At 37.2% G+C, this 24,440-nt stretch overlaps 2 protein-coding genes across 3 annotated transcripts in view; one reads left to right on the top strand and one right to left on the bottom strand.

Annotated features, from left to right (window-relative positions):
* Positions 1-1,054: 1,054 nt before the first annotated feature.
* On the top strand, positions 1,055-15,933 carry si:ch211-194g2.4 (nephronectin). The gene is made up of 7 exons (XM_034033904.3): positions 1,055-1,231; positions 3,021-3,136; positions 4,780-4,872; positions 7,801-7,923; positions 8,178-8,297; positions 10,765-10,899; positions 15,596-15,933. The coding sequence occupies exons 1-7, from the start codon at positions 1,146-1,148 to the stop codon at positions 15,811-15,813; spliced, it is 891 nt and encodes a 296-aa protein (XP_033889795.2). The 5' UTR covers positions 1,055-1,145; the 3' UTR covers positions 15,814-15,933.
* Positions 8,113-24,440, bottom strand: part of LOC117420694 (anaphase-promoting complex subunit 10-like) — a 33,376-nt gene continuing 17,048 nt past the window's right edge. The window contains exon 5 of one of the 2 annotated variants that reach the window (XM_059028488.1): positions 8,113-8,317. In XM_059028488.1, the coding sequence (XP_058884471.1) occupies positions 8,312-8,317 (6 nt within the window). In that variant the 3' untranslated portion in view covers positions 8,113-8,311. Of the gene's footprint in view, positions 8,318-18,136; positions 18,719-24,440 lie in introns of those variants that run through there. The other variant, XM_059028478.1, reaches the window with a different exon arrangement.

A 24,440-nucleotide genomic window follows, 5' to 3' on the forward strand; every position in this document is an offset into this window, starting at 1 on the left:
AGTTTACTGAAGCATCACACCCTGATGTTGTGGCTACTTTCAAGGCGATAATGCACCAATCCAGAATTGTGTGTGAATGGTCTGAGAAGCATGACAGAGATTTCAGGAGTTCAGGACTTCAGTGGACACCACAGTTTTCAATACTTCCCCTTCTGCTAAAATGTGATCACTGACATAGCTTGTCTACTGTTGTGAGAGTAATTCAAAAGTGTGATGTCTCTGAAACCCTTTGTGATAACAGGCTGCAATCTAGTTGATTTCTTTTTTTTTTTAAATATATTTTTGTGTTATCGTTTAGTCTAGAAGAGTCAGTGTACTGTAGGTAAATTAAATTTCACCAAACCACCACTATCACAATGGAATATTCAACTTACTGTGTCACACTGATATTGAGGTTTCCTCTTCCTGGAACTAATTGCTTTCTGCATGCCTGGGTGAAAACTGGATTGACCCAAACACAATAAAAAGAAGATTCACAGCCGGCCTGGACCACAGGAAAAGATAGATACACACACAAACCTAGGTCAAGGGGTTATAAAATCTGATTGACCCTAAATTGGCCCTAAAAAAAGGAGGTTAAATGACTTTATTGATCAGTTTTACTAACCCCGCCCATTGTTTTCTGTTTTAGTGCACCATTTTCATAAACAATGAGTGGATATATGCTAAGTAGTCTCTAACATTCCATTTGTTTAAACCTGATTGACTCCAGGTTAAGAGATCAAATTGCAGGGTACCCTCCCCACACCTGTAACTGAAAAAGAATAATGAAAGAGCGCGCGAGAAAAGCAGTTGTACCTTTTCCACCAATGGATTAGCACTTCTGCTCTAGCCCTGAACTGTTGGGTGCCCATTCATTATGTTTTCAAAACTGAAGAATGCAGATTATATCCACCCTCTGATTTCAACTGGCTCTGACCCTAAACCAAAGCCTGAACCCCGCGAGAGTGTAAACTCCCACTGACAGCTGACTGGAGAGAAACTGAATATGATCTTACACACTTCAAAGCACAGGAATTTATTTGTTGGCCAGCTGTTTTTGGAGTGATTGTCCCACTACATTCTGTTTATTGTTAAAGTGAAGTGGGATGAGTTAGAATAAATCCATTGCTGTGTGGACCTCTGTGGACTGTGGCTCAAAAGCCATGTTGCCTCGAGGGCTCGGCTTGCTTTCTCTTTTCCCACTATTACTGCTGATGCCGTTGCTTGTTGCTGATGATAGCAGGAAAAGGTAAGGAAATGAAAACCTAAAACATACTGTTTACATATATATATATATATATAATATATATATATATATATATATATATATATATATATATATATATATATATGCGCAATGTAGACCTTTGAGGCGACATACATAGCTGCACATGTTATTGGTATGTAATATTCAATGTTTTCCAAATAAAAGCAATTAAAATGTTTTCTGTATTTTGTGTACTGTATGTGTTTTATAAATAAAGTGCAAACTGTATTTTCCGAAGAAAGATCAACGGTTGGTATTTAAAATAGGCTATGCTACATATTTGTGGTTTCTGTGTAGTAATGATGCAGTGTATTGCAAATAATGAAGGTAATGAGTGACCAATTTATCTTTAGAAAAGGTACCAAGGTCATTTTTGGTTTTGCAGTACAGCACAATGTACAGGAATTCAAATGGAGTTACTATGTACTTTAATTAGTTGTAAGAAAACACTGGCATTTTCGCTCATTAGTTGGTTCTGGATTGAATCTGGTTTGTTTTTCTACTTGTCTGGTACTGTGTAAAGCACTTTTGTGCCTTAGGATCACAATTAAATAATTCAGGACTGGAATGGGCATGAAGAGCCACATCTGGTTTGTACTCTATGAGAAGCAGTTACTAGTGCGTTCACTAGGCACAGCGCACTCTAGTGGCACCCTGTAACATATGTTAGCAGTTATTGACCGTTCTGTTAGGAGCGAGCAGTTACACAACAGCAGGAAATACATCGCTGTGTATTCAAGTTTAAGCAAGTTTTTCAATTTTTACTGTTTTGGTTTAACATCTTGAGGCGGGAGTCGTATTTGTCAAGTTATAAATAGTCCATGTTTCCTTTTCTAATACTATCATCACTTTAATAAAATACCATAATCAGTATTAAAAGGCTAAAATTACAATAAAAATATTACTTATCACACATGTGTTGGTCATACAAATGCATATCTGAAAAAATCAATTTGCAGCCACCGCACTGATAACGCAGGTCGGCCATTTTGAACCTCTAGTGAGGCAGCCCTGAGCTTGACTCTCTACTGTTAGGAAGTTCAATAGGAAAAGCCACGTAACGCCCTTGCAGCAAGCAAGTCCAAAGCACAAATGTGTGAACACGGGATGTACTAATTAAGTGATAGTGCCCGTGTGTTAGTTCACCACGACTGGAGTTATGCATCCCGAGCAGAAGCTACTTGTAGTTCATATGAACAGTGCCAGATATCTGAATAGAGCACTATTATTGAACTGTCTGTGTCTTGCTTTATTGTTGTTGAAAGATGCTGTGTCTGAGCTCCAGTAGAGCAGACAGGCTGTGATTGGCTGACTCGGCAGTTGCAGGTACAGGATTGGTTGCTTTCATCGATGCAAAGCATTAATTGGTTGGTTTTGGTGAATAATAAAATAAATCTGGACCAATTGTGTCTTTGTTTACTATTTACTGTCCAATAGATGTGAACTACGCTTAACAATACAGCAAGTCAAGCTGAAAAAGCTAGTACTTGTGCAGATTTATTTTAAATTTGATTCACAGGTGATGCGGTGATGTTCCAGCGGGCACCTACTGTGTATTAATGCCCGCTATAGCTGGAAGCTGATTGGCTGATGATACTGAATCATTTTCTAATGATACTAATGTTATGTTTACAACTAATTTACTAGAACAAGTAATGCACTGCACGATCACACAGTTACCTAATATATCGTTTAATATGTGAATTGCAATGGCTATTCACTGAACGTTGAAATTCACATCTGCAATAACTGTTGTTCTGCTGTTCTCCAGGTTATCAAAAACTGTGTCCAGGCTGCAGAGTAAACAGCCCTCAGTTGCAGTGTGTACTTATGGGCAGTTTGTTTCCTGTTGTTACGGCTGGAAGAATTTTAATGGAGTCTGTCAGCGTAAGTCAATGAAACACCTACACCCACAGACGTAACAAAGTAGCCTGGTGGTGGCAGTGCGGTGAGAAGCGACCTATAAAAAATCATCTGAGTTACAGTGCACTGAGGATGAGGGTAAGAATGGTAACACTTTATAGTAAGTGTCAGTAAATAAAATGCAATGGGATATGAACAAGCATATGGTTTACTACTAAACTAAAATGAAGAAAACAATCATTCATACTTAGCCTTGACACCAACATTAATCAGTCATACATAAGAACTCATTTTTTAATATGAGTATTGAATGCTTCTTAAATCAGCTTAGGAAACATGTTCATATTTTTAATTACTGACACTTATGTTAAAGAATAACCAAGAGAATTTGTAGAAACTGAAAATACAGTACGTAACATTACCACTGAAGAGTATTACATTATCATATTTCCACATAGTCCCTAAATGTATAAAAGGTTTACCTAAAAAAAAAAACTTTTTTTGTTTCTTTTCCTATGAATCGTTTCTCACACACAATAACCCAATTCTACTTACTGAACATTGTACACACAGCACTCTCAAATTAAAGTAGGTCACACTGCAGAAAACAATAAAACAGAAAACATACATAATTCAAAAACACTAGGGGGAAAAGGTAGCTTTAATTTGGACTTAAGGACTGCAGGGATGGAAATAAGACTCCCATTGCAAAGCAGTTTGATCCATTCCTGGTTTTAATATGAGTTGATTATGACACACCTTATCTTGTTACCTATACACTGTGGCTAATCGAGCTCATTGTAAAACCTGGAATGGGTGCAATAGGACTCTTATTTCTATCCCTGGACTGACCAAACTGCATGCCACAGGAATGGATTATATATTATATAGATATTATATTGCACATCAAGAGCCAGGCTTCCACATTTATATGTATGCCTCTATGTATGGAGCACAGTCTGACTTGATGAACTGTATATGTATGTGGCAAAGTGCCCGCCCCTGTGTGTATTTTGTGTGTTATGTGTTGTATGTTGCGTGTGTTAATGTTGGTGTATAGATTGGTACACGGGATATAAACGGGTCTGTGTTTCACGTGTGTTTAAAAGTGTAGATTTATATTTAGGCACGAGGATGGCACATCACTTCACGTGCAGATAAAATGTGTATAATGTGTGGCACGGGGTTGCACGGAATTAATTCACGTGCTGGGATTCAAGTGAATAATTAATTAGTAATTGAATCCCAGCACAACAGTATAAATAGGCACATTTTTAGTCACTCGGGGTTGGGTGTTCGGAAGAGGAGAACGGGTGAGAGAGAGAGGAGAGTTAAAATAAGTAAAATCGTAAACGTAAAGTGTTTGTTCTCACCGTGTTTGTTTGTCTGTCCGTGCACCGTTTGTTTAGTGTTAGTCGTTTTGTATGTCTGTTTATTTTGGCGCAAGTGCCGTGTCCTGTTTTTGTGCTGTTTCAACCCTTTTATTTGTTAATAAACGCTGAGTGCAGCCATTGCACTCAGCTCATCACAACCACCCCTCTCTGTGTTTGAATTCCTTTCTGGTCTGACGCAACCCACTCTGGCCGTCTTTGTGACAATGTATTACAAAGATGTACAATGACTTTTAGCAATAGATTCTTATTGTATAATCTTATTTGACTTCACAGCACAGTGCAACAAATCTTGCAAAAACGGAATCTGCATTGGCCCCAACAAGTGCTCCTGCTATAAAGGATTTCAAGGAAAATACTGTGAGGCAGGTAAGCATGCAAATGCTGCATTGCTTAATTTAACAAACACTTAGGGCTCTATTCAGTTCATCTGAATGGTGGCAAATCCAAATACTGCCAGTGCTTAAACCACCACTTATAAAAGTTTACCAGAGTATTTATGTACAGTATTTGTACAGTTTTACCTTGCTTTTCCTGTGGTTATACTATGCATTTACCATAGTTTAACCTGGTTTGTCTTGATTATAAATGCATTACCATACCATCCCTATTCTTTACAATGCTTACCTATACTTTCGCTGTGCTTAATTACACTTGCTATGTTGTTCCAATAGGAATTAGATTAGCTGGTGATTATTATTATTATTATTATTTATTTCTTAGCAGACGCCCTTATCCAGGACGACTTACAATCGTAAGCAAATACATTTCAAGTGTTACAATACAAGTAATACAATAAGAGCAAGAAATACAATAATTTTTGTTCAAGTGTGACAAACCACAATTCAATAATACAGCAGATAATAGTGATAGTTACATCAGGATATGATTAAATAGTGATAGTTACATGATTAGATGGTGGCTGTGACAACAGGGATATCTCTAACAGCGTATGTGGTGTCATCAGTATACTTTTGTCTTTAAAAGTAAGATTTCCAGTTTGGTCCTATTTTTTTGTTTAGACCAATTGAAATTAACTTAATTGATCAACAGTCGTGGATCTAAATATCAGCGTTATTTAGATAAATGAAATATAAGATACGCTAAAGACATTAATGCTGCGTTTACACTGCCACCTCAGACCTAAGCCGACTCAGGTCCAATTGATCGCGGAGATTCTTATGATTTTTCACATTGATTTGACACAGCAGTTGTGCACTGAGCCGGCTTAGGTCCGAATGCGCGCGCATATCATCTAAACTGCAATACGTGCTCAGTGACGTCATGACGACCACTGATTTCTTTCCCCTCCACAAACCACAAAGGCGGAAGAGGCAGAGTGATACTACGAACAAACAATACAGCGTCGTGTTCATATTGCGGGGACTCATCTTAAAAAATATATACTTATCTTGCAGTCTACGAGAAAAATGGTTACTCGTTTAGACAATGTTTGACACAACATAGCGGTTCCTGACCCATTTGTTATGTGAAGGATTTCACCTTGAGTAAGATGTAAATTTACAGTTTAAATATTACTGTAATAATAAAGACCCTTGTTTTCAAAATAACTATATTCTGTTTCTTCACCAATATTATCTCACCTTGTATATATATATATATATATATAATTGTATGATGCATAAGTCCATTATTTTTAGTTAAAATAGGCTAAGCAGCCACAGGAATACCGAAGAACAAAACATTTACTGTACCGTATACAAAATGCAGTTAACATTTTTTTTTTCAAATTAGCCTTGTTACAAATACTACTACTGCAAATGAATACATCATCATTACCGTAATAATAATAACAATAATAAGTACACTATCTAAATTGTTTGTAATTCAAAACATTTCGTACCTTTTTTTAAAAAACGAAATGACAGGGACCGCAAATTATTAAAACAAACTTAAAACATAACATGTAAAACGCAATTGTGCAACAGATCAACTATAATCTAAAAGTGCAGAGAGGGGGTTGCACAGACGTGCCGCTATTTCTCGGTATATTCAGTATTTATTTTGTGTTTCGTGCACTTAGTGGATTTGAGTTTCGCCCTACAACGCTATGACAGCTCTCCTTTCCAGCTCTTCCCAGTTCAGAACCAACCAAACAAACCAACAAACAAACATTTGTAAAAAAAAAAAAAAAAAAAAAAAAAAAAAGCTAATCATTGGTACAATCAAAATATTTATTTAAAACAATAAAAACAAACAACAAAAAGACGGTGTGTTAAAGCGTGTTTTAAACTAAACCATCAACTAACTGGTTTACAATAAAATAACTGGGAAAAACACAATCCAGGATAGTTTTTCTATAAAATTATTTTGGATAGCATTTTTTTAAAATAAATCTCACCGATATACTCAAATATTACACTTTTGTTTCTTTCACGTCCACCGGCGTCTACACCTGTTAACAAAGCAAAAAAAAAGTTACTTCAAATGTTTACATAGCCCAGTGTATGAATATTTGGGGTATGTACACTTTTGACGACAACTTAATAATAAAACATAGATATTTACAAATACTCCCCAATATAAACAGTTAACAAATTAAAATATTCAGGACGTTTGTATATCAAATCGTTCTTCTCTTTTTGTGACGCTGCAACGGCATTACAACTTCTTTCCTGTTTAGCCGAATGGCACTCACGTCGTGCGTGAGCCGTCCTATAGTCGGGTGAGTTTACACTTTCGCCCTAATAAGGGCGTCTGCTAAGAAATAAATAAAAATAATAATACATTGACTTTTGGACTGACCTAAGCTCGCGCTGAGCCACGTCTTTAGTTGGCTGTTTTTAGGACAGCTGAGAGTAGTGTGTTTACACTGCAGAAAAAAGACCTCAGGCGGCCCAAAGCCGTCCTAAAACGGTCAGTGTAAACGCACCATATCATGCACTGTTGGGTGTTTGACCATCACACTACTGGGCCTTTTTTTTAAAAAAATTTTTTTAAAATAGCTGCAGTATTTAGATCCTCAGCCATTGAGATCAATTGTATAGACCCCACTTTGTGTAGATTAAATGACTGCATTGTAGGTTTTTTTAAGATCTAATGAGTACACATTCATTTCAAACCCTATAAACTGCTCAACCATTGAAATAACTGATTTACTTTTAGTGTAAATTGCTAAGATTTAGACTAGGATAGCACTTATCTGCCTACTTGTGTAAGTAAATACATTTGTCACATAGCAAGTATTATATTGCCAGCACGTATTCCTGTTTAAAAGTGTAGAGTAGTAAATTATTATAACTCTTTATGCAGTAATCTTTTTTGTATATATTCTAGATGTAAATGAATGTGGACTTCTTCCCAGACTCTGCTCCCATAGCTGCATGAATACACAGGGAAGCTACCGCTGTTACTGCGAGAGTGGCTTTCAGTTAAACGCAGATGGAGAAACCTGTTCCAGTAAGAAATGCCCTCAATACGGGTCCCTTGTGTTGATTAACACTGTGATTTGTTAAGTAGCATAAAAACGGCTTGGAAATTGCCTGCATTGTGATTGGCTGCTGACATTCCAATTCCATATGGTTACTATGGTTTACTATAGGAACATTTTATAAGGGTGTTTTTTTTTTAATTAACCAATATGCAGGATTGAAATTAGAATTCTTTATTTTTCTCTTTCACTTGACAGTGAATGTTTGTTGTTACATTTCCAGAAACATCTCTTTGTTCGAATTCTCACTGTCAGTTTGGCTGCCAGGACCTGGAGGAAGGGGGAATGCGGTGTGTGTGTCCCTCTGGTCTGCGGCTGGCCCTGGATAACAGGACATGTGAAGGTGGGCCTTTAGGGTTATTCCTGAGAATAAATAAATAAATAAAGCGGTCTCCACAGTGATATATAAGCAGCACACATTACTAGATGGAAAAAAAACTAACTACAGAACCAAAATCTGCATTTAAATTCCAAAATGTTAACTGCATAAATAACTTATAATTTAGGGTTTTAGCTCTGTTAGGGAAACCAAATCAATTTGGCCTGCTTGTCAGCAGCGATCTGAAGCTTACTTCCAAGCTCCCTGTGATAAGTTCCCACATACTGTACACACACACACACACACACACACACACACACACACACAATGGGCTAAATTCTCACAGCCATTTACTCCAAATTGTCATCAAAAAGTTACCAACCCAGAAATAAACAACTCAGATCTTTATTTTAGGGACTTGTTATTGGTCTAAAATGGTTTATTATCCGTTTTAGAAATGCAAATGGGGGTTGTTTCTTACTGACAGAAAATGCGTTAATGTCAATTTGGAGCAAATAGCTTAATTTAGTCCTATGTGTTCATAGACTAGGTAAAGAACTGTAGAGAAAGACATTTACTGGTCCTGCACTTTGAAAGGACGTGTACCTCAAACTGAAATGGAAGTGCCTTTTTTAATAGAATGATGGTGATGAATACAGCCATAAATCCATTTTTTAGTAATTATTCTACATATACACTGCTGTACAAAAGTCTTAGACATGTTGCATTTTTCTACTATGATGCATTATAAGCATCAACAATTTACTCAAAGCCTCCACTAGTATTTTCTACTATTATAACAACCTTGACTTGCATAAAGAAGGAAAAACATTGAGTGAAATAGCTCGCATCACTCGGTTTTCAAGGTGTGGTGTCCGAAGCATAATCAACAAGTACAGAGAAACATCATCTGTAATTGACAAATCCAGGACTGGAAGACCCAAAAAGCTGTCTAACAAGGATGAGCAATACTTGAAGATAATATCCTTAAGGAATAGAAAGAAGCCAAGCATTGAATTGACAACAGAACTGGCTGAAGGCACAGGTGTCATTGTCCATCAAATCAACGAAGGATTAAAGGATGTGTTGCAGTAAGAATACATCTGTTATGAAAGGGGAACAAGACGAAAAGGCTAGAATATGCACAAGAACACAGAAATTGGACTACGGAACAATGGTCAAAGGTGTTTTGGACTGTTAATGGATGGTCAACGACACCTGTGCCTTCTGCCAGTTCTGTTGTCAATTCAATGCTTGTCTTCTTTCTACTCCTTAAGTATATTATCTTCAAGTATTGCTCATCCTTGTTAGACAGCTTTTTGGGAATTGCAGTCCTGGGTTTGTCAATTACAGATGATGTTTCTCTGTACTCGTTGATTATGCTTCGGATACCACCAGTGATACAAGCTATTTCACTCAATGTGTTTCCTTCTTTATGCAAATCATGGCTGTTATAAAACAGTAGAACCTCAGAGTTACGACCCCCTTGGGAATGGAGGTTGTTCATAAGTCTGAAATGTTCGTAACTCTGAAAATGAATTTTCAATGGTTTTATTAAATGTGCACACCTACTATCTAGACTCTCAATCTGGCGAATAATACAAGGATACAGCACAGTAATACAATACTCATATTGTTATGGTTCTAAAGTCTTTAAAACAGTACTATAAATGGAAAAAAGGCTACATTTTAAGTTACCATTAAAATCATAACTAGCAAAAACACAGATTTAAACGCCCATGAAAACCTGGGTTAATGTAGTGCTTGTTTTAAACAAATTGTATTCGTGCAGCTTGCCTCCTTTGGCTTGGGGGGGGAAAAAAAACCCTGTGCTTTTGTTTAAAACTAAAATGTTCCTAGTAAAATTGCCTGTACTTGCTTTGAAATCTGCCTCACCTTTCTGGATACATTTGTTGGTACAGTAATTTTGCCTTCTCTGTGACCAGCATGATGTTTACAGGAGTGCCTATGTGGTTGCATTGCAGTCATGGTTGAGTTATTGCATACTTCCGGTTGAAAGTGGGGTGTCCGGTAGACTGGTCAGTTTGTAACTTTGGTGTTCGTAACTCTGGGGTTCTACTATAATAGAAAATACAAGTGGAGGCTTTGACTAAATTGTTGATGCTCATAATGCATCAGAGTAGAAAAATGCAACATGTCTTTTGCACAGCAGTGTACATTTTCAAATAACTAAATTTTTGTTTTGTTCTACTTGAGCTAAATGAAAGGGTCTATTTGATGAATGCACTGTTTAGACAATATAAAACATGGCCTTTTATGTACCAAGTTCATGAAGATCAAACATCAAACAGGCTCTTCAGTGTATGTGTGATTGTAAAATATGTAAAACACCAGGCAGGGGGGGTTCTCTTTTAAAAATTTAAACAATGGGAGTATTATGATGCAATGCAGTTTAGTTCAATTGAATAGCTTCCAATGGTGAGTTTAACAGTGCAGGCAAGTTGTGTGAGTCTGTGTTCTTTGACCACAGATATAGATGAATGCCAGCACGGAGCGGATATCTGCCCGTCCAGCAGGTCCTGCAGAAACACTTTCGGGAGTTATCTATGTGTCTGCAGGGAAGGCTTTGTGATCGGAATGCTACAGGGGAAAATGAAGTGCAGAGGTATAAGATTACATTTATTTTAAACACATTTTACCCTTAAAGCGAAAGAGGGGTGTTTTTATCCTTCAAGGACAATAACAAGCTATATCATCTGACTACCATTCACACAGACAGATGTATTTATATACATCTTCTTAAAATACAGCCTAGCATTTTCAACTAGCATTTGTGGCAGTTTGTGGCATTCTGTCAAGTTTTTTTTTTCTTTAGAGGGGGTATAAATAAATTGCCACCCTCTGCTCTGTGCTGAGCAAACCATTTTGCCAAAACATAAGCAGAAACTGAGACCTTGAGGCCAAAATGGTTTAAAAGCATGAATTATAAAACAATTACAGATAAAACGGAACGACTTGAAAGCCTGGTGTACTTCAAAACCCAAGAATCTGATGTTAGTCAAGGTGCAGTATCAATGGAACTTCCCACTGCAGTCCTGACAATTATCATGCAGCATGTTGATTTGAGTCACTCTTCAAATTGTTTGTTGTTCTTATCTGTTAAGGTGGGTCGTGGGTTGTGTACACTAAAGATGATTGACAGTCATTTCAGAAAAATTCTCTGACCCAAATAGCATCACGAATGAGAAAAAACAGGCAGTAATAGGGCCAGTTTACGAGATAGCGTGCTGCGCTTTGTCAACATCGTTCTTATTCTTAAAATAAATTATACAAAATGTGCAATGCAAGTATTTTTAAAGCACGGCACCGGTTTATAACAAACTCGAAAATGTCATTTTCACCAAAGAATTTGTGTTTTAAAAGAGGTTAAATTCTTTAACACTAACCGAATGGCTCTGCTGCCAGCTTCCAATATCCCAGTTCCATAAAGATTTCACAGTTACATACTGTAACTACGGCTACGTTAAACAAATAGCGGCACAACATCATTAAAAAAAAACAGTTTACAGTAGCAGCTAGGGACCTTAGACTACTCTTATTTCAGATCATTGAAAATAAAAAAATGTCATATATTAGATGGGCTTTACAAAAAGAGCCAGGTGTAAGAATGCAGTCACTCTTTATTAGAGCGTTCATCCGAATACATCTCACCAGATTTGATACTTACTAGTTCAGTTTGATACATTTCACCTCATTGCCACAAAGAGTGACACTTCGTATGAAATATAAACCAATGGACATAAACTGCTAAATAAGCACCACATTACTGTGAATGTCAAAAGTAGAAATATGTAGTATAAAATCACATGTTTACACAGAAAATCATGAATTAAATTAAATAAGAGGGTGGAGTCTCGCTTTCATCTTGGCAAATTTGTCAACACCAGTCTGCAAGTCTAATGTTTTTCCTTTGTCCTAATACCAACATTTGCATACGGCGAAGATATGTTAGAAAAAGAAATCCATTGATTTTCATGTATAACATTGCCTAATCATTTCTTTCCATATAAATGCATATTTAAGCAATGTAACATTTTAAAACAGTAATTATAACAGTAAATTTCAACCAGAATGTATCTAATACTATAGTGTACCACCTTAAATACCATTTTTATGCCGATCCACTGTGGAAAAAGACAACAATGAGTTTATAGCAGTATAGAGCATTCCAGTATACCATTCTAAAATTAGTGTAATGTGGCGCCACCATTTTTTTGGTGTTTAAATTATATTCTGCGAGAACTGCTACCGAACACTATTTTATTTTATTTTTTATTTTTTTTAAAGAAAACCGGAATTTAAAGATATGACATTAATCTAAAATCGAAATAGGGTCACTGCACAGCCCTACACAGGAGCCTAAATCTTGTTTTCAAATCTATGGTACCTTTTCTTTAGAGCATGTATACATAATTGTAGTTGTACCTGGGCATAAGTATTATTAATAGTTTCTTGCGCAAGTGAATCCCTCCTTGTTGTCTCGCTGTTTAATTTATTCCATTTTCCACCTGCTGTGGCAAACATATCTGACATTTCTCTTTGACTCATTATGATATCAATAATATTATATTATTATAGAAATAAAAATGCAATGTACTTCTGTGTTGTTGATATAATCACTAGACAACAATCAATTAATCAATCAAAAATGAATGAACGCCGCCGAAGCCTTGAGACTCTAGCAACCGACACTGACCCATAAAGAATAATATTTGAAAAACGTATTTTATTTGTTTGTGAAGAAATTTCGACCATTTTATATGAGATTATAGTATGTGTATGGGGGCGGGGTCAAAAAGTGGAATACATAATGTCATACAGATTGCCTAGGGGCAAGGTGGAGGAAGGTGAGGGATGGGGCAACTGCTCCCCCTGCCCCATAGCAAATGACGCCCCTGATGATTGACAAGAACTAATGATTACAAGATTTTAAGTTGCTTTCAAAAGGAACTACAGTATGTTATTTTCTCAAACATTATTTGGGTTGTAAACCACTGTATTTTACAACCTTGCAATCTTTCTTTCCCACTTTGTAAACTGAGCTTGTTTCATGATAAACCCCTAGTCATAAACCTGAGCTTGGATTCATCACCAGATTTGCCATTCTGAAAGCCAATGTTCCCTGTCAGTTTTATTTTCTTTCACAGACACTTATACTTTTTAAAAATATATTAGCATGTAGGGAATTTCCAACTGAAAAATACTAGCACCAGCAAAAGGTCGAGGTATACGAGTTTATAGTACTATACAAGTATTGTACTTAAGATATCACAACACACTGCCTCGATCTTTAACAAACCTTTTTTTCTAAATGCCATTGTCAGTGCAAATTGTTGATGCTTTTTCTGAGTAGCAGATTAACAGTTTTGGGAAATGGAAATGCATAGATGAAGTCATTTCTTCTGGGATTTGCTCACTTGCCACAGGCTGGGAATCTCTGTGCTGAGCAGCATCCTGACACATAGCAGGCATTTCAGCCCAGATCTGATAGACCTGCTATTGAATCGGAGAAGGAAAATGCTTCAAATATACAATGATTCCACACCAATCAACTAAAGGGCACCAATATACAGTGCTGTGAAAAAGTATTTGCCCCCTGTCTGATTTTCTGCATTTTTGCATAATTTTGACACTGAATGTCATCAGATCTTCAATCAAAACCTAATATTAGATAAAAGGGACCCTGAGTGAACAAATAACACAATAATATGATACATATTTCCTTTATTTATTAAAGAAAGTTATGCAACACCCAATGCCCCGTGTGAAAAAGTAATCGCCCCCTTAGACTCAATAACTGGTTACGCCACCTTTAGCAGCAATAACTGCAACCAAACGCTTCCTGTAGTTATTGATTAGTCTCTCACAGTGCCGTGGAGGAATTTTGGCCCAATCTTCCATACAGAACTGCTTCAACTCGGTGACATTTGTGGGTTTTCGAGCATGAACTGCTCGTTTCAGGTCCTGCCACAACATCTCAATGGGGTTTAGGTCTGGACTTTGACTAGGCCATTCCAAAACTTTAAATTTCTTGTTCTTCAACCATTCTGTTATAGACTTGCTTGTGTATTTCGGATCATTGTCTTGCTGCATGACCCAGCTGCGGTTCAGCTTCAGCTCACGGACGGATGGCCTGACATTCTCCTGTAGAATTCTCTGATACAGAGCAGAATTCATGGTTCCTTCAATGATGGCAAGCCGTCCAGGTCCTGATGCAGCAAAGCATCCCCAAACCATGACACTACCACCACCATGCTTGACCGTTGGTATGAGGTTCTTACTGTGGAATGCAGTGTTTGGTTTTCGCCAGTCATAACGGGGCCCATGTCGGCCAAAAAGTTCCACTTTTGACTCATCTGTCCATAGAACATTGTTCCAGAACTCTTGAGGATCATCCAGGTGCTTTTTGGCAAACTTGAGATGAGCATTCATGTTCTTCTTAGTGAGCAATGGTTTCCACCTTGCTACTCTGCCATGAATCCCATTTTTGCCCAGTGTCTTTCTGATGGTGGAGTCATGAACACTGACCTTAGCCGACGCGAGAGAGGCCTGCAGATCCCTGGATGTTGTTCTAGGGTTCTTTGTGACTTCCTGGACGATTTTACACCTTGCTCTTGGAGAGATTTTGGCAGGACGGCCACTCCTGGGAAGATTCACTACTGTCCCAAACTTTCTCCATTGGACAATATGGCTCTGACTGTGGTTGGGTGGAGCCCCAAGAGCCTTAGAAATGGCTTTGTAACCCTTTCCTGACTGAAGATATTTCAGTTTTTTATTTTTCTTAAAAATATTTCCCAACATAAAACCAATGTCACCTTACAATAATTGATTTTGCGTTTCAGTGTTTTAAAATAAAATATCAAACAGAACGAAATTTCAATGTACCATTTGTAATTCAGTAATATGAGAGAATTGGTCAGGGGTCTGAATACGTTTGCAAGGCACTGTATATATACAGTATATATATATATATATATATATATATATATATATATATATATACACATACACAGTATATATATATATATATATATATATATATATATATATATATATATATATATATATAAATATAATGTTTCTTAAAAATAATTATAAACTGTTTTATGTTCTAATTATTAGTACAGCCAAAATGCTGATTTACGTGGATGTCTGTTTTTGCCATCATCAGAGTTGTTTGATAGCCTGTTGGGAGTTCCAAAGCCAGATTCAGTGTGTGTCCTCAATGAACCTGAACATGCAGCGTTTTGGTTGTACCATATACACACTAATGTACTTTATTTTGCCCATCTGTTTTTCAGATAAAGACGAATGTCTTTTGGGAACTCACCGTTGCAGTCAACATGGCCACTGCATCAACACTCTCGGGTCATACATGTGTAAATGCCAAGAGCAGTTTTCTGGAGACGGATTCACTTGTCAGAAGCAGAAAATAAATCAGTCACTAAGGTCCTCATATTACCGATATAAGCTGTCCAAAAGAAAAATCTCAACAAAAGATTTTAGCTCTGAAAATTAGGTACAGTACTGTATTTAAGAAGCAAAAGCTAGTCTAATCTTTTCTATTATTTCAGTAACATTCTGCAAATTGAAATAATGTATGAAATAAAACAAGGATGTTTTTTTTTTTGTACATGAATGCTTAATGTGAATTGGCTGTTTCTTTTTGCTTATTTAAAATGTTAATTATATATGAATCAAAATACAGTATCAAGCCAGGTCCCATTCATACAGCTTCAACGCAAGAGTTTGATATTCATGGAACTATCATTGGCAGTTGTTGATTTATTTAACAGCACTCTAGATGTTTAAAAAAAAAAAAAAAACGAAATCTATCAAAATAATAGACTAAAAAAACATTTTGCAATAGCTGATGAGTTCACATTACCAGCTTCCAGAATTACCATCCATAGGTTGTTCGATACTGCAAAAACAACATGCATCTACCAGGCGAGGAATGTTAACAATTTCAAAACTTATTTTACATTTGGTCTGCATGTTACCCTGTTAGTGTCTAGACAATAGTAACAGAACTCCACGTGGAATACAACAAAAAGAAAGAAAAATAAATCCTGCCAAAAATAAGCACTTTTAAAATGCAGTCGTTTAGTTGTTTTTGTTAGTGCAGACCTTTAATTAAGGAAGACCAAAGAAAACGTTTAGTGTTGCAGTTCTTTACAAACATGTATGAACACAGCAACACTTTACATGATGTTGTGTAACTGTGGAAGGGGAAATGGCATATGAATTACAAATGCTGTTCCAATTACGTTGTACAATAGTTAATTTTAATCCCTGTCCAAACCTCTGACTCTACTGTGAAATGTCATGAAATAGATATTTTCATAGAATTTTTTTTTTATCATTTATATACTACATTCAATAAAACCTTCATTTCACCCACTTACTCTTAGCAGTCAAGAAAACTCAGCACAGACTATTTGAATGGTTCCCGCAATAAGCAGCAGAAAACGTCCCTATGGTGACCGTGAAATCCAGGTTTCATTGTAGATACAGCTCTGAATCTATAAACCAAATCGTTCCAGTCTGTACAGGTAGTTAAAGATTAATTTACAGAAGCTGCATGGTTACCTGTTTCTGGTCAAAGTCAAAATAATGAAGAGGTTCATGGTGAAGAAGATATCCTAAAAAAATAGATAACCAGTTTTGTTTCGTATGATGCAGGCATTGTGCACTGTGCTTCATTTGGATTTACCACACATATAGCACTTGGGACATTAACTGCAATTTATGAGGCCTAGATAAATTACCTGTTAGCATCTTAGTGAGACAAGTGAGAGCAGCTGTATCCCAGACTGCAAATACAAACAGGAAGTGTGCATCATGGGTAGACTAGACTTCCCAGAAGACTACTGATCGCTCTGTGTTTGATCAGAAGAGACTGGATACAATTAGAGGATGACTGAAGATTCAAAGCACCTGGACGATGTTATTTAATACACACAAAATCCAAAAACGCAAACTACAGGTGGATAGCAAACTGTAAGACCAGCAAACCCCCTACCCTGCATGTTTCTAGTTGGCTAGAATCCCATATTCCCCCCCAGACATAACTGAAAAGTGATCAGTTAGCCCTGCTGTGTTTTCCTTCCTCTTATGTTTCTTGGTTTCTTATTCAGTTACAAGAATATAATCTACGTAACAATCATTTTGCACCTGTCCAAGACTACAGTTGCGTATGAGAGGATTTGCTGTTGGAAAACAAAGAAGCAACAGTGCTGTGTCCATTACAGCAGAACATTTGTTGGTCAGCCACAGCCTGGAATATATAAACATTATTTTCATTACTGGAAGATGTACTAGGCTCCTCTTTGTGTGTGTATAATGTTCTTTCAGAGACAGAAGACAGATTAATCTGGATTGCATTACATCTTATTCACATTCTTAGTGTTTTTTGTAAGACACAGACAGACATACTGGGTTGAAAAACGTTCTTCACATTTTGCAGTTGGCAAGTTCCATCTGTGAATACTCCCATGGGGTGATGACATAATGCCTAGATAGTACTGGTGTGAAAGGCTATATTGAAATTGAACTCCTCATCTGCTCCAAGCTTGTGCATGTATTTTTTTTTTTTAACCAAAGTAAAATATGTCCTGTTAGTCTGTAGCTGGGTATGTTTTTTCAAGCTGTGTTGCCACTATGTGAGAAAAAAAATTGAGTCTGCTGCACCACTAGCATCTTCTTTGAGAACTAGTATGTGCATGTCTTATCAAAAGACATTTTAAATAAAATATGCAGGATTTCAGTAAAATGAAAAACTAAAGTCTGATCCCTCAAAAGGGACCTGCATATTGGAACAATAATAACACCACACTAACCCATAAAAAATGTATTACACATGTTTTTGCCTTGTTTATATGCTAGTACTGTGTTACAGCATTGGTCATTTAAATGAAAAAAAAAAATGTATTGAGAGTTTGCATTCAAAATACACAAGAAACTACAAAAGCTCTTCACCGCTCTTCATAACTCAAGGCACTTTATTAGTATAAACCTCAGCATGGTTTAAAAATGTATACATTACACCCTAAAAAAAAGAACCTCAATAATTTATAAACTTTATTCATTCCGAGTGTTCTTTGTCAACAGAACCAAAAAAAAAAAAAAAAAGTAGTGTTTGGGGACCAAATCTTAGATTTTCACCACAACAAAATATTGTGCAATGACGGTCATCTGATTGTGCGATACATCATGAAGTCTAATGTGGTGCACCTTCGGAATTTCCCAATCGAGCTCTCCTCCACTGGTGTGTAGACTTTAATCTGCCTCATGTGAGTGTCTTTGCCATTCTGGTGGTTGCTCAGTAATGCAATTTGGATCATGAAGGTTTGAATGGGATTGTTTACGATGTCAAGCAGGGGAATGTGTATCCACCCGCTGGGCTCTACCAGCTCCAGTTTCTGCAACAAGAAAGTATGAAACAGTGTGAAGAGCCTATACACCAGGAATTACCAGGGTTACATACTCGCTATCTTCAAAAGTTGTCCATAATTACCAATAATTTCCAGTGTCGGGTCAGTTTAAGTTGGTCTATATATTTCCAAAGCTGAAGTTACAGTAACCTTGTCCAAACTAAAAGCTAAACTAATGCAGCAATAAGAAAACTGGAATTTGGATATTACAACTTAGCACACTGAACTTCTGTATACGTGAATGTGGACAGTTCCTGGGTGTGTGTTATCTGAAACAAAAACACACTGGAAATGTGAAAAAACACCAAGTTAATCAAAAGTGCCCAGCCATTTAAAGTAGAGATATCAAAAACACAAGCCAAGTGTCAAGAAATGGCTGGGCACTTTTGTAACTTGCTGTTTTTTGCCGATAAATGCAAATAGTAGCCTAGTCTGTTGAAAGGGTTAAGATGTGAATCTGTGTAGCGTAGCAGTTATGTAGTTGGAGTGAAAGCATGACTTTCACTCCAACTACATAATCCTGCCTTATATATATATATATATATATATATATATATAGACACACACACACTCACAGTGCCTATAGAAAGTCGACACTCCCTTTAAATTTTTTCACATTTTCATGCATTTAATGAGGATTTTTTTCCACTTATCTACACACCATACTCCACACTGTTAAGGGGGAAAATGTTTTTATTGAGAAAATTACATATTAAAAATACAAAACTGAAAGAACATAATTGGGTAAGTCTCCACCCCCCTGAGTTAATACTTGGTGGAAGCAGCTTTGGCAACAATTACAGCTGTGAGTCTGTTGGGATAGGTCTCTACCAACTTTGCACACCTAGATGTGGCAATATTTGACCATTTGACCAAACTGTTCAAGTTCTGTCAAGTTCCTTGGAGAGCGTTGAAGGACAGCAATCTTCAAGTCATGCCACAAATTTTTGATTTAGGTCGGGGCTCTGACTGGGCCACTCAAGGACATTTACCTTTTTGTTCCTTAGCCACTCCAATGTAGCTTTGGCTGTGTGCTTTGGGTCATTGTCATGCTGAAAGGTGAACTTCCGTCCCAGTTTCAGCTTTCTTGCAGAGGGCAGCAGGTTTTCCTAAAGGACTTCTCTGTACTTTGCTCCATTCATTTTCCCTTCTATCCAGACAAGTGCCCCAGTCCCTGCCAATGAAAAACATCCCCATAACATGATGCTGCCACCACCATGCTTCACAGTAGGGATGGTTTTCTTTAGGTGATGCGCTGTGTTGGGTTTGTGCCAAACATAACGCTTTGCAATCAGGCCAAAAAGTTTCATTTTAGTTTCGCCAGACCACAAAACTTTTTACCACATGGCTACAGAATCTCCTGAGTTCAAACGGGATTCAAGGTGGGCTTTCGAGTAATGGCTTCCTTCTTGCCACCCTACCATACAGGCCAGATTTGTGGAGTGATTGGGATATTATTGTCACATGCACACTTTGACCAGCCTTGGCCATAAAAGCCTGTAGCTCTTGCAAAGTTGCCATTGGCCTCTTGGTAGCCTCTCTGCTCAGTCTCCTTCTTGCTCGGTCATCCAGTTTGGAGGGACGGCCTGATCTAGGCAGGGTCTTGGTGGTGCCATACACCTTCCACTTCTTAATAATCGTCTTGACCATGCTCCAAGGGATATTCAAGGACTTTTATATTTTTTTATACCCATCCCCTGATCTGTGCCTTTCAACAACTTTGTCTCTGAGTTCTTTTGAAAGCGCCTTGGTGCTCATGGTTGAGTCTTTGCTTTGAAATGCACTACCCAGCAGAGGGAACCTACAGGAACGGCTGAATTTATCCTGAAATGTGAATCACTACAATTTAACACAATTTAATCTAGCAATCAATGCTTTCAATTCACATTTCAGATACTTAACAATCTGTTATATACTGTAGCGGCAGCGTATCTGGTCCACAGCAGGAAGAAGTGATTTTTGAGAAGTCCAATAATGGGAAAACAGATCTACATTTTTATTATTATTTGTTTTTATATATAACTTTTAAAATACTACTAGCAATCTGCGGCAACGGAAGCAACCTGTTTTTTTTTTCCCCCAAAATACGCGTGAAGCTTTCATAAAAACAAACAAAAAACCCCCACAAAATTAGAAAATAATATTTGCGCTTTTTATTTTGCTCTGCTTACTTCACACACTGAAGGCTTGCACTTATATATATATATATATATATATATATATATATATATATATATATATATTATATATCTATATATATAAAAATCAGCAGCAGAGAGGAGCAGAAACTGGCTGTGGTTGAGACGAAAAGATTCTGGTTGGACCTCAAGCACAGTATATGTATATATATAAAAAATAAAAAATAAATAAAAATGTTGATGGAAAGGAAGGCAAGTAAACTGGGCTTGGCTGAGTGGGGGATGGAGGGGGTGATGCTGGGACGCCAGAATCACTGTCAAACCCTCTTAAGGTGTTGAGGGCTAGTCGATGAAACACCAAGGATGGAAGGTGCCACTTGAAGACCCCAGAGAAGTATCCTACTCAGCTCAGTCCAGACGGTTGTCATGCTGATGCGCTAGGGAGACCACACTGTGGTTGATCCCTGGAGCCAGCATTGCAGCCGTTGTGTGTGCTGATGCGCCAGAGGAATAGCCTGATCCCTGGAGCCAGCATTACACTTTAACCATCAACACCAGACAGAAGGATATCTACATCATCGGATGGAAGGAAAAGCAGATGGATCACATTAGTTTACAGTAAAATAAGCTATATCTTATCTTATCGTCAGCTGAATCCAATATCAGCATGAAGGTTTAACAGCTACTCTCATATATATTACAGAGAGCTATGGATGTTGAACTTATAACAAGCTGGGATGATATTACTAACCTTCTGAGGAGTGTACTGTAGTGTTCCGCCACAGACATCCAAACATCGGAATAGCATTTTGAGGATTCCAAATGTTCGCTCAATTACAGTACGAGCACATTTAAAAGGTACAATTATACCTTCTGCAGGGGTAGTGGGGTTGAGCAGCAGTCTCAGTAGCCACTGCTTCAGTGGATACCCGTTGACCCCTATCAACCAGCCTCTCAGATTGTCATACCACTGAAATGCAGCTGCCATCGGAGCTCCCAGGGGGCAGCGCTCAACTGGCCCGCGGGGAGGGAGGCTCACCGCCCACCAGTGACCCCTGTTGTCCGGCTGGGCGCCCTTTAACTTGCCCAGGGCTGTGCTGTCTGCTGTCCTCCGACACTGTAGCTCTGGGTGGCTCCATGGTGAGTGTGCAGTGTGTAAAGAAGCAGGCAGCTGATGGCACACGCTTCAGAGGACAGCGTGTGTTCGTCTTCGCCCCTCCCGAGTCAGCACAGGGGTTGTAAAAATATTATATTATATAAAATATATATATCTCTCTATATATATCTATATCTATCTATATATCTATATATATATATATATATATATATAGATATAGATATAAAGGCAGGTACTTATCTGCACGTTTCAGGACCATGAAACAGGTAAAAATTGGTTAAAACCACCCTCCTACCCATGTGCCACAATAGGAACTGGTAAAAATCAGTATACATAAACAACTTAAGCAGTAATATAATATTAACAGTACTAATATCAATACAACAAACACATTATATATTCACAGCTTGTGACACTAGTATCAAAACCCTTTTCACCAATAAGAGAGTCTATTTGATTGTAGTAAATGCACACATTTTTCCAAGCTGGCAGCAGACATTGAAAACGTAAGACGTGTGTGTAACAACAAACCAGACAGGAACTGATGGCAGGGGACGCTGGGAAAAGGAGCAGGGGACGCTGGGAAATGGAGTTCAAAATAAAACAGTGCAGATTCTGCTTTTAAATCTGTTTTATAAAATAAATGCCCGTAACTTGAACATTAAATTCGGCAGTTATTTAAAAGTCAAATATCTTTTTTTTTTTTTTTTAAATCGAAAACCCTTATTATATTTATTTGTTTCTTCAAATTTTAATGTACTTTGCTCCAGAATTAAAGTTTGGCTTATTTGCCTCCTTTTTATTAAAGATACATTTCGAATGTACAGAATGGTATATCAATTATTTTGTCGGTCATTTAAGTTTAGCAAATCAAGTCAATAGCATGTGCTTGATTTTTGTCTGCCTTTCTCCTGCCTTAACAACTTTCTTTAGAAAAGTATGTTAAAGTGAGGAGGTCTTAATCTTAATACTATATTAATGTTGTATGCAGTGCATTTAACCATACACTGGTCGTGTGTACATTTATTAGAATAACCTATGATGGGCTCCTCTTTTCCTTTCTCTGCTGGCTAGTGGAGAAAATGCATATAACAGACTAATTGGGGTAACGTGAAGAAGATATGAAAAGTGTTGTCTATCATAACACAGTGATAAGATTCTACTGCTACAGCAAGCATAAGGGGACCCCTAGCCCTCTGTCTTTTTTCTGCCTCCCCATTTTTTTTGCCCACCAGCCACCACTGCACTCATGTCATTGGCGCTATTTTTTTTATTATAGTACAAACTAAACAGAAATAAACAACTCCGACATTTGTATTAGGGACATGCGAGTAGTCCAAACAGTTCTTTATTTTAGAATTTTAAAAGCATTGCAAAACCAAGCCCTCTGTTCTCTTTTGATCGCTGTCCCTTGGCTGAACACAACCTTGACCGTAAAGACTCTTTTCAAGACACTGGAACAAATTAGTAGTTTTTTTTTTTTTGCTACTTTCACTAAAACTCGCCAACATGGACCAGATTTAAAAACTGGTCAATGATCTACACAATTCTAAAATAATTGGAATTGGGTTATTTACCACAAAAGAATGTGAAGGCAAAGGCTGCAGTACAGATAAACTGCAAAAAAATAAAACTAAAGGAAACTAATGCGAATATGGAAAGTTTATTTTGATCTACTACACACACTTAAGGCTTTCACTTGTGGTGTTTCAGAATCATACAGGAGCTGAAAATGCATAAGATATTTGTATCTGACCGTGCCTGTGTGCTGTGCCTGCAGTCTTTAAGGACTCTCCTCCCCATGCAAATGGGATCTCAATGGGTTCTCGTTCTAGTAAAGGGGTCTAACAATGGTCACACCTGTTTTTATTTACTCAATTGCTCTCTGTTGCCACACTTGTGTTTGTTCATTTCTTTTGCTTCCCAACTGCTGGAGCATTTTGTGCAAACAAGGAATCAATTAAACTAGGATCAAACACACAAGGGAGGGAAGCAAGTGAACGAACAGCCATGGTCAATAATCTTAAAAATCTGTCCCAACACTTCAGAGGAATATTGTTATAATTAAATAGTAAAATGGTTCACATAGCCACACTTGAAAAACCTCACTGCTGTCACGTCATTATTAAAAACAGAGCTTTGTGATCATCATAAGACTTAATTGAACTGCTTTAGTTTGCCAACACATCATGAAGACCTTTCTTAAAAAATAAATAAATAAAAACAACAACAACAACAACATATGCGTAAAGCCATAATAAAAATCAATAAGAGTTGATAAATTTAGTTTTAAGCAAGACCAAAATGTAAAAAAGAATAAAATACTTAGTAATGTAAAACTAGCAAGAAAATATTTAAAACAATAATTTAACGACCCCTTCCTGCAACTAATTGGAAAGGCACCACTCATCCAACATAAGAATAAAAAAAAAAAAAAAAAGAGGAGAGGGGTTTC

Source organism: Acipenser ruthenus, chromosome 1, assembly GCF_902713425.1.
Source record: "Acipenser ruthenus chromosome 1, fAciRut3.2 maternal haplotype, whole genome shotgun sequence".
Lineage (NCBI taxonomy): Eukaryota > Metazoa > Chordata > Actinopteri > Acipenseriformes > Acipenseridae > Acipenser > Acipenser ruthenus.